A 14639-nucleotide genomic window follows, 5' to 3' on the forward strand; every position below is an offset into this window, starting at 1 on the left:
TACTTATAAAAACATCATGAAGACAGTCCTGAAGTTTTATTGACACCAAATATACATAACATGACTATTTCCCTGCCTCCCACATGAAAGCTTATATTCCAAAACTGGAAATCTGATTTGTTCTGTCACTGGTTCTTTACACAATTATGTCATCTTGTGTTTCCACTTTGGCGTTCATATGTGTGGCACTTAAAATAAAATTTAAGAAAAATATTTCATATCTTTCTTGCACCCAAACCTTTTTAGAAGTGACCTATTATACTCTGATTCCTCTTCTGTTCCCAATTATGCAGATCTGTTTCCTGTTAGCATCTCTCCCTTCCTAAAAAGTCTTGCCTTTGTCAAAGTAGTCAAAGGTAACTGCTAACCACTCAGAGATGGTTTGGGCTCATTCTCCGGGCTAATTACAAGAAACCTTCACATTTTACCTAAAGCCTCTTTAAAAATCATTCTTGTTTTTCTACTAAAATAATTAAAATTAATTTTATGTATTCTTTGAAAAGCAAAGAATAGTGAAAATCCACTGAAGTATTCACCTTTCTGGGCAGTCTATAATTTGATTATTAAAGAGTAGACTTTCCTAGTCTTGCAAATAATTGTATTCACAGTGCCTTTTTCTTGCTATATCCATTTCTAACTGAACCCAATTTTATGTCTCAATCTTTCTGACCTGACTTGTACTTTCATACACAATGTCAGTGATTGATGAGTTTTCTACATACTGATTTTGGGCTTTTGAGGAGTTACAAGCACTAGACCAGTTTGCTAATGCAGGAACCAGGAAACCAACTGATCAGAATCACCACCAGCACCAACATGCTAGCCAGTTCTCTGGAGAAAGATGATTATTCTCTCTGAGATCAAATCTTTATGTGACTGTGGGAGTACTTTACCCCTTGGTGAGCTCCTTGCTCTCAACCCCCAGGCTTACTTGTGGACTGCCATGCAGCTATACTATCAAATGTTTAATTGAAAGTATGACATATTTTACTGCCTAGCACATTACTCCAGTGGCTCTGGAGCATTTCTGATCTCTTCACAGGCTACCAGCAGTCTGCAGACCAGTTTGGGAAACCCTGTCTTAGATCTGCATTGCTGGATACCCGAAGATGGAACTCAGTCATAAGACATGAAGTCTCTGGATCTCTGGATCTTAGGATGGATGAGTATCTGTGATGGTCAAGTATGTGAAGAATTGCTACTTAAAGAGATGAACAGACTGAGACCACTGAGATACTCTACTCACTGAGAAAAAAGGCCAAATTCATGCCTTGGCAAGAAGCAGAGATTTCACTAAAGGACCATAGAAAGAATGTTAGGTTTTGTAGTTTTTATTTACTTTATTTTGATATATCAAATAATCACTATATCTCACTTGTTTTTAAAACTGCTTTTGATTGAAATCTTTTGAGAAATATCAAATCCTATTAAACCAATAGGATCACAGGTGAGTTTAGCAATTTTGGGGCTTTTGGTTTGTTTCTTCTGAAGAGATGAAATACTTTCTAATAAGTGCTCAGTGAATTCAGAAAGCTTCACTTGCTGTTATAGAAGTCTCTCTAAGCATTTATTTCCAAAACTTTGCTTTCTGACTGTTCTGAGGCAGTTGTGACTCCAGACAGATGCAGGAATAACAACTGAAGTTTTGCCATTCTGCAATTTTTTGCAGACATGTACACTGGGCTCCCCTGACTCCCATGTAAATTTGTAATTAGCAGTAATAGCACATTTTGGTCTGGCATATGTGCAGGCTTTTTTTGATCTTGCACTCCTGGAGCTCCCAAAATCTTTAAAGCTATAGCCTTGTTAAATGCAAAACATTGCTGTAATACACAGGAGGAGATGATAACACCTAGAGTGTGGCAACATCAGAATTTTTATAAAATTTTTGTTTTCAGACCCAGTCACTTAACTTTTCATTACTGCTATAAGGAATTTTTCACATTAGAGATTGAGAATTTCATTTTAAAATATTGTTTTCTTTCTCTGGCATAGCGAACGTAGGTTTGGAATCCCCAAACTTCTTCCATCTTTTAACAGGAATTATCAAAGTATGCTCCTGAAAACTTCAATTATACAAGACTACTTCTGAGACTGTGGAACACTATGTCAAGTTATAGCCTGGCAGAAACTCTAGTATAGAAAATCTAATACCTGAAAACAGATGTTTTTATCCTGTATATATTAACATAACTTGTACTTAACTTGTACTACAATAAAATCAAGTAAACCACCCCCCCCCCCCAAAGCAGCAAATGATTTACTAATTGAAAAGTCAAATTAACTGAATCAATGGGACCTCTAGGCTCACTTGCTTTACTCATCTCCTTTAAATTTTAAATATTTGCACCAAACCAAATGCACAAGCTTTCCATGCTTACGTACGGGATCACCTGGAGGGCCTGGCAGTCCTGGTTTTCCATCTCTTCCTGGAGTACCCTAGAAACAGATGTAAAATTTGATAGCTTTAAATCATTGACCAGGGATACATTACTTTTTGTTGTATATATAGAGAACTGTCACTCACATTAATACCGGGGGGACCTGGAGTTCCTGGCAAACCTGGGGGTCCCCTGGGGCCCTAAAAGTAGGAAAGGTAATTCAATATTTTCTTCTACTGTCAACTTTCTAAAACTAAATTAGTGGTGTTATTTTTTATTTTTTTTTTTTTTAATAATAAGGAGAAAGCAAAAATCCTACCTGTACACCTGTTGATCCAGTTGGACCTACAGGACCCTGCAAGAAAACTCTGAATAATCAGTAGTTATATTTTTTGGGAAGAGGGAGATGAATTTCATCAAGATACACTGAATGTGGGACATTGCATTGAAAGAAGTACTTGCTCTATGATTTAGCTTTAAATCCAAATCTAATTTTGCCAAAATTAGTGAATTCAAGAATTTGTTGAGATCAATTTTTAAAAGCAAATAATGCCAAAGAACAATGATCTGTGGTGAAACTTGCTTTTTAGCTAACAGATTTGTAAGAAAAGCTTCAGTTGGATAAAAACATGCTAGATGATTTAAATACAAAGAGGTTACCCACAAAATTCATATCTGATGATATTTTAATTGAATAAATTATTTTAATGATTATTATCTTAATCAATGTGAAAATACAGTAACCTTTCTCAAATGTCTTCTCTCTCTGAGTGCTGTTGATAAGCTGAAATACATAAACCAAATATATTGTTTTGACTGAAGAGAGATTGTCCTATTCACCACAAAGTAGAGCTCAGGTAATAACATGTACCATCTATACCTTCCACATATCATCTATTTTTACTGAAGTCTGCAGACACTGCAGATGGATTTCTCTAAGGGCAAAAGAAATTAATAAACCTGGGAAACAAGCTGAATAGCCAAAACAGTTATTGCTATAAAACAGATATATAGTAGGAAAACTCCAGATGCACTGCACCAACTTGCTTCATGTTTGAATTTAAACTGCACAGGGATGCATGAAAAAGTTGTCCATAATCAGAACTTTACTATTCTCTGGCACAGCACCTGGCACTGGAAGGTTCCCATTTACAGGCAGTAGACCTAAGCTTGTCACTAGTCATCATCACAAATGCAAAAGATAGAAACTGATGCAAAACCTTTCCTTTTCTTCCACGTGTCTTTGCCTTTCCCAGTACCAGCCTAAGTTTCAAAATGCCATCATCTACAATGTCAAATATGCCTCTTCTCTTGTACCAGTGCTCAGGCTGGATTTTGCTGACAACTGCAAACAACTGTTGCTTAGAAACAGACACAGTCTGAAAATATTTCAACACCATTACTAGGAAGCACATCTATTAAGTAGCCATTGAGTCTTTCAGTTCTCCAAGGCTTTCATTTCTCATTTAGCACTAGATCTTTGGGGGTTTGGATAAAGGGAAAAGATGCTGAGTTAGGAGTCAAGTCAGAAGGGAGTTAATGCAATGACTCTTTTCTGTTCATTTGTTGGAGATTCTCAGTGATGCAGAAGGAGAAGGCCAAATTCCGGGCATTACTATACTTACTGGTGATCCCTGAATGCCTATTCCAGGGGGCCCCATCTCCCCAGGTGCTCCTTGGACACCAGGCAGTCCTCTTTCTCCCTGAAAAGGGTACAAGGGTTTCAGTTACAAGATGTCTGAAAATGTAAAAGCCTAGTATCCTGGGTTTCCAGAAAACAAATTTTTTTATACCTTTGGTCCCCGTGGACCTGGGTTTCCAGGAATACCAGTGGGACCCTAAAAACCAAATAAAATAAAAAAAAAGGATACAAATTATGTTTTGAAATCAAAGCAACTGGCTGAATTTCAAAGCCAAAAGTAGTCAGCCTTTATAAACAAATTATGACATTTACATATGTCACCAGGATCATTTGTGAGCCTTGCATTAACATTACAGACTTCTATATTTTAATGTACTTACAATACTATCATGACATATATTTGAACTTCCCACTTGCATCTGGAAAAAATGCTTCTACTGATTCCTTTCATTGCACAATTAGAGTTCTTTAACAGTTTTCCCTACAAGAAAGAAAGTCATAAAAGCCTTTTCAGATTATGGATTTACCGGTGTTCCAGGCAGACTTGGTCCAGGAGGCCCTACATCACCTTTTGGACCTGGATGTCCAGGTGGTCCCATTATCCCACCAGGGTCCCCCTACAAGATAAATTTGAATAACTAATTGAAATGTGAGAATTTTATTTTATGATAAAACCCCTAAATATTATCAAGATTATTTTAAAAATTGCCAGTACTTTGATAAGGAATAGGATTAAAAAATCCCTGCCTGCCAAAGCTGTATATAGCTCTGTATTTCAAAAGATAAAATAGTAAGCAAGTGAACCTATTCAGGTCTCAAAATGATTACTATAGTTTTATCAAATTTATCACATTTAATTCAACAGAGATTCAGTTCAGTACATCTCTAAGTACTCAGCCTATGAGATAGGAAATTTCAATATGTTCTAATGTATTAGTCACAGTACCAATATACCACCAAAAGTATTACATATATATGTATGGGAAACATATTTGAAAGATTTTATTTTCGACAAAAAAATTTTTTCCTTCAAAAAGCTACAGAAGGAGACATGCCACAACCAGTAGGTAGAGTAACTAGCATTTTCTCAGTTTCCAGTGTTTGCATTGCATCTGAACTACTTTTCTGTCCCCAGGCCCCTAACACACAAGTTGTCACTTTTCCCTGCCAACAACTTCACAGTAACAACAAAATCTGTTTCTCTGCAGCTACCACTAGTACTAAACCTGCAGTTTCTCACTGCAGTGCATGAAGCATCTTTTGTTTTGCATCCTTACAAGGATGTGCTTACTCAGATGAATTAGTTCCTTCCATTATGCTGTCCTCTTGTCTATCACACACTCCTGCATCATTCTTTGTGATTCTTTCTAAACCCACTATTTCCCATTTTGCAAGACCAGTACTCTAGTATTGTTCTGTAGCTATTTTCTTCTCCTGCCTTTTCCTTGTCTCACTTCTTCAAACTATTAATGGATTATATTTGTTTCCCTCGTATCCCAAAACATCAAAATGTTGTAACACATCACACACTTTACAGTATGCCTTTTCTCCCCTTCTCTACATTCAACATATCCAAACACACCATTTTTAACTATTGCTGATGTAGGGGAATTCTAACTAAGGGTCTTTTACACAGCAAAATACAATGCCATAAAAAGATTCCAGCCTTGGCTCACATCTGAGACAGCACAGCTGCCACAGTGCTCTGCCAAGATGAATATGTCTGACTGTGAAGTAGGAGTTTATACAATAGTCTGCTTAGGACAGTGTTCTGTTAGGAAAGGGTGTTCTGTGGTCAGGACCTGAAATTACTTTCCTGCACTGCACAGGTTTTATATAAGAGCCCAATTTAACCTCCCTGAAACATTACTTAAATTATGAATCTAAAGAGCAATTAGGATGCTATATTGGCCTGGATCATCTCTGAGGAGCAGAGTGTTGATGCTTGTACAATTTAAAATAATTTCATAAAGCAGCCACATGGGTGTAGTAGAGAAGGGCATAAAGTTTCTTCAGAGTTGACAGTCTAATACACTGTAACACATCAAGCTTAATTAAAAGACTTAAAGCATACCTTTTCTCCTTTAATTCCTGGGTTCCCTGGTACCCCATGCTCTCCTGGTAAGCCCTGGAATTAAAAAAAAGTATGACTGTACATTTTTATTGCTATTCCCTTAAAGATTATCTAAAAGTAAAGATAAAAATGACTTTACACTGGGTAATTCATTGTTCATTTGTATGTTAAAGAGTACAACTAAATGAATGCTTTTCTAATCAAATATATGAATAATTTTTCTTTAAGTTGAAATGTAATAATCATGGTTATTTTCTGGACCCTACCTGGGCAGAATGGCAGAAACTGACAGGTTTATTTCTTCAATTTCAAAATCCAACTATCAGGTACAATACTGAGTTTTAAATAAGTGTCTCATCTTTCTTTCCTATGAAAGGTTCAAGAAACCTGTATCCTGTTCTGGTCACCATCTGACAGTCTGCAATGGATCTGGATATTGGGGTTTATTTAGGTTGAGATGACAGTTTTTACCCTTCTTGATTATTACATTTGTTCTCCTGTTAGCATGATCTTCCAATGAACATAATTCTGACTTCCCTGTTCAGCAGGGAGACTGTAGCTTGTCTGGGATGGTTGGGAAGTAAACTGTCATGGTTTGTTTTGTACAGCTGCTCACAGTTACCAGGTGTTACTGTCCAAGATCCCTATAAATTCTTCCCATGCATATCCTGGATTTTCACAACCTCCCTCCCCTTCCAGGACCTTTTCTCCAAGCACAATCTCGCCCTTCTTCCATGAGACACCACCTCTTTCCTTTCAGGAACCCCCCTTTCTTGGCATCTCTTCTTCTGAGTACCTACACCCCTCACTTCTTGTCACCTATACAGTCTATGTACAGAAATCATCCAAACTGGTGAGTCTGTCTGATGTCTCTTTATTAACTGGAGACCCTACATGTGACACTTTTGTTTAGTCCAGGTGCTATCAAAATTTAAAAACAGTCCTTCCAGTTGCACCTAACAAACAGCAGGCTTCTGCCTGAGAGTTCAAGAGCTCAGGTTTTGAAGTTCTCACTTGAACACCCAAACACAGACACATCACGTCTCCCCTGTCAGTGTTCACAGCTCAAGCTATTTTTCACCCACAGCAGCAATATAGTGGCTTTAGGCACTGCACAATTAAATCTGAGTATCAACCAACAATCATATGAATAATCTATCATTCCAATTTCTGCAGTATTTTAGTTATTCAACCCATTAAACAGTAATTAAAAAGGAGTTTTCTATTAAAGTCTTTCCAACCAATTTCTGCTCTGGCTAAAGATGTTCATAATGTCCCTAGTTTTAATGGAATTATGTTTTGCTCTGAATATGAAATTTACTCATAAGTCTTACCTAAACACTAAGATAATCAATACAGTTCTTTATTCTGTTCACCTTATTCATCTTTATTCCTTTTGCAGGAAGTTAAACAGTTCAGAATAGTACAAAACCATAGACAGAAATAAGGAAGGCTGTGTGTTTAAATCCTTGGGGTACTTTTACACCCTGTCCTTTCCAGTTCACAATATAACATTATTAGAACAGTACTAGAGATTCTTTCAACTTGCAATTATTCCTGTGAGGTAAGAGAGATTTTTGTAGTGCTAATTACCTGTGTAAATTAATATTATCATCCTTACTACCTGTGCAGGTTGTAAAATAAGGACAGAAAGATGATGAGGAGACAGCAGGGCTCTATCTTGAGGAATCCTGTACTACTGTGCTTCTGTGGCTGATTGCTATAGTAACACCCATGAAAGGGGCACCTATAACTTCTGTGGTACTATTCACTGGCTAAATGGTTCACACATCACACTTCTACAGCCTGCTGAAACTGCACAATACATACAACTTCTCCTGGCAGTCCCCGGGGTCCAACGGGTCCTGGAGGTCCTTGCAGTCCCTGTGAAATCATAGAGTACATGTTTGAGGTAAAAGACAAGGTACCTGTTGTAATTCAGTGTAAAGCATTCATATATATATATATATATATATATATATATATATATATATATATATAAAGTAAAACATCTGGCATTAGGAACTACATGCTACATAGATTAAGAGGAACAGAGTTTGCTTACCCTGTCTTAATTTAATGTTTAGTCAAATAAATCTTTGTTACTAATACAAAGTATGCCTACAAAGCATATACAAGTAAATACAATAGCATTGACTATAGGGAAAGACGAAACAAAAGAGGTAAACAAAGGACATTTTCTCTCTGAAGGGACAGATCTAGAAGTGATTTGTGAACTACTTGATAAGTACTCCTTTTTTTTTTTTCTTTTTTTTTTTTAATAGATCTCATCACAAGGGCTCCAGAGCGCTGAAAGGAAATGGAATTGAGATCTTGAGATAAAAGGATGACTAGTGATTCTTTGAGTATAAGCTTCCTCTGAAAAGGTATTCAATGTAGGTGATTCTACCTTTGATAAAATTCAAGACATCATTAGAAATATTCAAGAAGAAATGGTGCTTCAGGTACTTCCTTCAAAGCAAGGCAATGACCAGTTTAACACTACATGCAGTCTCATAGAATTAAATATAGGAACCACTGATGTACAGGCAGTGATTGCTCCTTGTGTTGCTGATGGATAAAGAAAATACACCTAGTTACTGGTGGATCTGTACTTCCAAACTGGGTAAATGTATTCTTGAGTAACCAAATAACATTTGTGCTTTGCATTAACATTCCTTGCTGAGTGATACTGAGATCAACAAGAATTTTACAAACTGAAAGCAAAACAGCCAAGAATCATGCAAAGAACTTCTGACAGACACTATCTGCATTCTCTGTTCTTCTCATTCTCTGTCTAAAGAGCTGATAACATTGAGTCCTTCTATATAACAGCATATAATGTAATGACTATTAATACCACAAAAATAATTTTCACATACCTTTGATCCTGGATTTCCAATAAGACCAGGTGGTCCAGGGTCTCCTGTTTCACCCTATTTACATTGTTTGAGAAAAAAAATTGCAAATTTACTGTTATGCCTCCCAATACTAGCTCTGTACACAATATATATATAGTGTGTACAAGTCAAAAAAATACCTTATCTCCTTTTGATCCCTCCATTCCAGTTTCTCCCTGAAAATAGCAGGTATGACCATTAGTTGTTAGAACTTTAACTAAGATGAACTAAGAGTTAAATCATAAAATACAGTAGTATAGTTTGCAAACTTGACAAATACTGAGAAAGCATTAAAGAATTTCTGATGCCTTGTGGAAACTCTTAAAAGCATTTATATTTCAAATGAATTCTCTTTGCAGGTTTTCCTAGTGAAAAAAAATCATTTGAAAACAACACGTGTTTTAAGAGCTGCTCCAGTCTAAAGCCTATTCTTCACCACTAAATCACTACTGATGACATAGTATTCATCTCCAAACCCCCACATTATTACAATATGCCTGAATTTGGTTATTATAATATGTTAATTACAAGTATCTGAGCAACCTTCTGTTGTGTTTTAAACAACTTAACTAGCTTTTGTCAAATGTCAAAAGAGAGGACAATAGTTAATTAAAAATAAGCAACACACATAAACAAATTCTTAAAGAATTCGTGTTCTGAAAATATCCTCCAAAGTAACAAAAAATTTTGCACACATAAAATGGCTATAAGGAAACTCCCAGATGTTAAAAGCCACAGTGGAAACTGGTAAACAATAAAAAGAATACAGTTCAAAATACAGTTCAACCCACTTATAATTTTGTGAAATAACTAAAGACAGAATCTTCAGGAAAAAAAAAACCTGTGTATTTCAAACTCAGTTCAGGGTCTGCACCCAGTTACAGAAATGGTGAAGAACAGGACATCTCTGGTTTCTATTTATAACCTGTGTTAACTTGATGCAGGTGTAACAAGGAGGCAATAAGCATGCTATAATACATAACAGTGTACTAAGAAAAGAATTACAGCATGAATACGATATATAAATCATATCAAATGTAAATTATTCACATCATCAAGTCAAAATGTAGCTATACTTACTGGATCTCCCTTGGCCCCCTTTTCAGAAGGTTCTCCCTTTAGAAACATAGGGAAGAAGTTAACAAATTTATTTCAAATGGTAAATATCATACACGTCTATTTTTGGTGAAGAAACCTTGAGAATGTTTTGGGGTTTTTTTCTAACCTAAAGATGATATGAATATATGGACAACAAGAGTTTACTTGGGAGATGATGTTTGTTTAATAAGAAGACAGGACTACAGAAAGGAAACAGTCAAACAGGAGCACAAAGGTGGGTCACAAACTTTAACTAGAAAGACACAGAATTACAGAATCACAGAATGGTAAGGGCTTGGAAGGGACCTCTGATGATCATTTATTCCAGCCCCCCTGCTAGAGAAGGATCCTCTAGAGCTGGTTTGAGAGGCATACATTCAGGTGGGTCTTGAATGTCTCGAGGGATGGAGACAAGCTCCCTGGTCAATCTATTCCAGTGTTGTGTTACTCTCAGAATGTATTTTCTCATATTTAATTTAAATCTCTGTGTCCCAATTTTTTGTCCATTACCTCTTGTTCTGTCACTGGATACCAGAGAAGAGTCCAGACCCATCCTCCTGACACCTGCCCTTTAGATATCTATAAACATTGATAAGATCCCCCCTCAGCCTCCTTTTCTCTAAGCTAAACAACCCAAGGTCTCTTAGCCTTTCCTCATAGGGAAGATGCTCCAGTCCCTAAGAGTCCCTAAGACAGTGAGGATGCATTTAAGCAGAGCACAAATTTGGCAATTTTTCAAACACAACTGCTTTGTAAGACACAAACATTATGATCCTGTCTTATAGAGAGAGTAAAAAAGTTTCTGCCTGTATGAAAGCTGTTTATGCATGAGCATATGATGAAAAAAAACTATCCAGAAGCCTAACAGCTGGTTAGCATAGTGCCACTTATTCAGCAGATGAAGAGTTGGGTTCATTACATGTTTCTAGAAAAGAACAGTAAACACCTGTTACCCAGTACATGCCTAGCCCTCAAATCTTCCTGGAGAATTTACTTTTAAATTAATAAATATTAAATTCAGAAGTTTACTTGTAATTTTAATAATGTAAAGACTACTGTTTTTCATATAGATATGGAAGACCACACCTGTAACTTGAAAAAGTATGAATGGAATGGAATTTGTGAGACAATCCCAGGTCATAAATTTATATAAAAAATAATTTTAAAGTGGCGTTCAATAGAAGCTTGAATGTGTTTAAAGTTAAGGAGTTTGTGACTGGTTGGAAGATGGAAATTTACCTGCATGTATAAATACTTTTTCAAGGGTGGCTTGTGTAAGGGCATTCAGAGACTGACAGCTTTTTTTTATACACAAATATTTTCTTGATTCTGAGTATCTCTTTCAAGACTTGGTTCATAATCAAAATGCTCAGTTACCTTCTACTATCACACATAATCACAGAAGCAAGGAATTAATTTACCTTTTCTCCTTTTGCACCAGTCATTCCCAATTCTCCTTTTTGACCCTTTTAATAAAACAAATTATATTTTAAACTTTTTATATTCTAACAAATACAAATAAACTTCTCTGATATAACTGTACTTTGTTCTGTGTAAAACACAAAAATCTTAACTTTTATTCACCAAATATTTGAGATTAAGTTAAATAACTAATTTTAATCATCTTTTTCTTTAGCAGATCTGAAGCCATATCAATAAAAAAAGTCCTCAAACCTTTGACATGTCCAGAACCTTTGTTTCTTTTTCCGCCAGTTTAATAGGCATCCTGTTGTCAAAAATCCTTTCTACCTATTTAAACAGGACAGATGCCTCTAAACAAAATATTTTCGTATGTTTTGGATTCAGAGCCTGACCTCCACGTAACTTTTATAGGCTGAGTGTTAGTACTCTTGGTACAGCAAGTCCCTTTGATACAGAGAACCTGATTTAAACATTCACGATTTACTATTAAAAATATTTTCCAAATTTCAGCTTTTTTAGTCTTTTCTCCATAACCATCAGGCCAGCTCATTTGACTCCTCAGATGGTGGTAGAGAAATCACACAATTCTTCCTGAATTTTCTCTTTCTGGATATTCTAGATTAGAGGAGAAAGGCTCATGTGCTGCACACTCAGGATAGCAGGAGGAGTTGGATACTGGACTACTAGGTGTAGAGACTGGACAGAGCCAGTCATACGTAGAAATCTATTCCTTTGAAAACTACTATGATAAATTAACTAAAAGATACTGTGTTAATGCTGGCAGTGACAGGTTAGACAGGAAATTTGAAATTTCTCCAAATTTCATCCAAAATGCTTACAATGTCTCCCTTCTGGCCTTTAGGTCCAGGGGTCCCAAGTAATCCTAGTAGTCTTGTATCACTCTGCAAAGAAATATCACCACAAACATCAGAGAACAGAAAATGTCACCATTGTTTTAGAGTAACAATTTATTTTCCATAATAATTTGAAGTAATTTACCAATATGTAAATTTGGAAGTCCTAATTTACTACCAGGAAGGGATACTAAATGCCTATGCAGAACATCTAAGCAAAGTACTGCAGCAACTTTGTGACCCATTCACGCTCCATTCAGATGAGCACAAGAAGAACAAAAGCATAAAACAAGATGTCTATGTTTAATATTGATATGCAAAACTGACTTTTTTTCTTAACTTAATGCAAAGAACATATTTTCGTGCTCATTATTACAGTACTTTTCCCAAGTATGTTAGAAAAGAAGAACAAAAAAATCACTTCTATGACAAAAACATAAGCTTTTTACTTTTGAGCAGCATGAAATGTGAATTAGAACTAATTAAAGTCTACTACAGTAGTGAGACAGAAGGAGAGGGAATGAATATGCTCAATGGGCTCTGCAGACTGCTCCTCATAGAAAACAGGCAGACACAAGGACCAGGGGTTCAGAGTGTGTACTTGCTCAGGTATTATTTCATTGCCTCCATTTGCTCTTCTGTACAAGGTAAAGAAACAATAAAAGACAAAGCAAACTGCTTTGTCTTCACAAAGCTAAGCTCAGACTATCTAAGGAGAACACATTTTCTTATGACAGTGGAAAAAGGTGGAAAAAAAGCTCAAGTCTGGACCCAAGGATTTCAAGTCCTAGAACATCTGCCACTGGGCTAAATGGGAACCCTGAGCAAGCCAAGCCCTCTTGGCATGTTCCAGTTTCTGTATCTCTATAATGGGATAACCACACGATGAATTCAAGTGCCATTTACACTCTGCTGATTTTTTAGAAGTTGATAACTGAATATACCCTGAATAAAATCCCCAATTATTTTATAAATGTTAATGTCCTGAAGGATCTTCTTCAGTGCATAGGATTTGCAACATCAATAATACCCTAATTATCAAAACCAGCTCCAGAACAAGATGCAGATACCTAAAGAAAGGAATTTGAGTATTGCCAAGATGTAGTTGACAACAGCTTGACAGAGAGCAATTGAGGTGCCTGTTATTATGAACACACTGTTATGATCCATTCTGAGCATTCTGTGTATTTCTTTTGCATACATTGAGGAAAATAGCTACTTCTATGCTCTTTGCATATTTATAGCTCATTTGCTCTTTACAACGAAACATGAGTAAAATGTGCTAAAAAAATAAAAAAGCCTTAGAAAAGCAACAGTGAATTATTCAAGAATAATGTATAATTATTATGAATAATAATGATCTTGAATCATTTCCTAAGCAGAATGCGATGTAGTTTCAAGTGCTTTCTGTTATGGTTTAATTTTTATTTTTACATGTTGGAGAGCATTCTAGACTAATCTGATCTGTGTGCCCTTTCCCAAGATATTCAGAAGCAGGTTTGACTGAAGTGACCTTATAACTATGTATGGAAAATGAGTAAACAAAAAAGAAGACGAGCAGAAGCCTTGGAAGGTCAGAAAAGGATGGTAACAGAGGCCTAAGAGCGTATAAACAGAAATTATGATGCATGATTTACCAGTCACTGAAGGAATGCAACCACCTGAGCAGGGCAGAACCAGTTTCTTAACATAGGGAAAAAAAATATATGTATCGAACATACACAAAGCTCCTCACTTACACTGAAAGCTCAAAAAGACATAATGAGAAGGAATATAGAAATATTCATACAACTTGCAAGAACAGGCACAAAAGAAGAAATGGTCCAACACAGCCTCCCACATCATTAAAGATCAATGCCACTACTTATCCTCAGCAGGTTCCCCTCACCTTCATTAAAGACTGCTGATCTTGGTTTGCTGTTCAGCACAATTTGCTGCTGCAATCAGCAATAGTATTTATAGTGCTCCCCTTCACTGCATACATGGATCAAGTAAATTATGCTTTTAAAGACTTGCTCTCCCAGCACCTTACATGATAAAGTGATTGATACAAAGCCAGAAAAGCCTTGGTTGCAACAAATTATATAAATACGTTGTGCAATTGCATCTCCTCATCAATATCATGCAGAAATTCAAAGAACTGCAAATAAACTTTGAAGAAAAAGGTAAAAACAAATAAAAAGATACTAAAATCTCCATAGCAACAAAAAAGCAGTCACAATGAAACAAAAAAAACCATACTGTAAGAAGACCTTGTGAGATCCTTGA

At 36.1% G+C, this 14639-nt stretch overlaps 1 protein-coding gene across 6 annotated transcripts in view; it reads right to left on the bottom strand.

Annotated features, from left to right (window-relative positions):
• COL19A1 (collagen type XIX alpha 1 chain) overlaps positions 1-14639 on the bottom strand; it is a 175624-nt gene that overhangs the window by 31324 nt on the left and 129661 nt on the right. For all 6 annotated transcript variants that reach the window (XM_071741615.1, XM_071741614.1, XM_071741612.1 and 3 more), the window contains 13 exons: positions 12357-12419; positions 11517-11561; positions 10078-10113; positions 9138-9173; positions 8980-9033; positions 7928-7981; positions 6098-6151; positions 4551-4640; positions 4175-4219; positions 4007-4084; positions 2701-2736; positions 2528-2581; positions 2386-2439 (listed from right to left, as the gene is read on the bottom strand). In XM_071741615.1, coding sequence (XP_071597716.1) covers positions 2386-2439; positions 2528-2581; positions 2701-2736; positions 4007-4084; positions 4175-4219; positions 4551-4640; positions 6098-6151; positions 7928-7981; positions 8980-9033; positions 9138-9173; positions 10078-10113; positions 11517-11561; positions 12357-12419 — 699 coding nt within the window. The remainder of the gene's footprint in view (positions 1-2385; positions 2440-2527; positions 2582-2700; positions 2737-4006; positions 4085-4174; positions 4220-4550; positions 4641-6097; positions 6152-7927; positions 7982-8979; positions 9034-9137; positions 9174-10077; positions 10114-11516; positions 11562-12356; positions 12420-14639) is intronic.

Source organism: Heliangelus exortis, chromosome 3 (genome assembly GCF_036169615.1).
Source record: "Heliangelus exortis chromosome 3, bHelExo1.hap1, whole genome shotgun sequence".
In the NCBI taxonomy this organism is placed as follows: Eukaryota; Metazoa; Chordata; class Aves; order Apodiformes; family Trochilidae; genus Heliangelus; species Heliangelus exortis.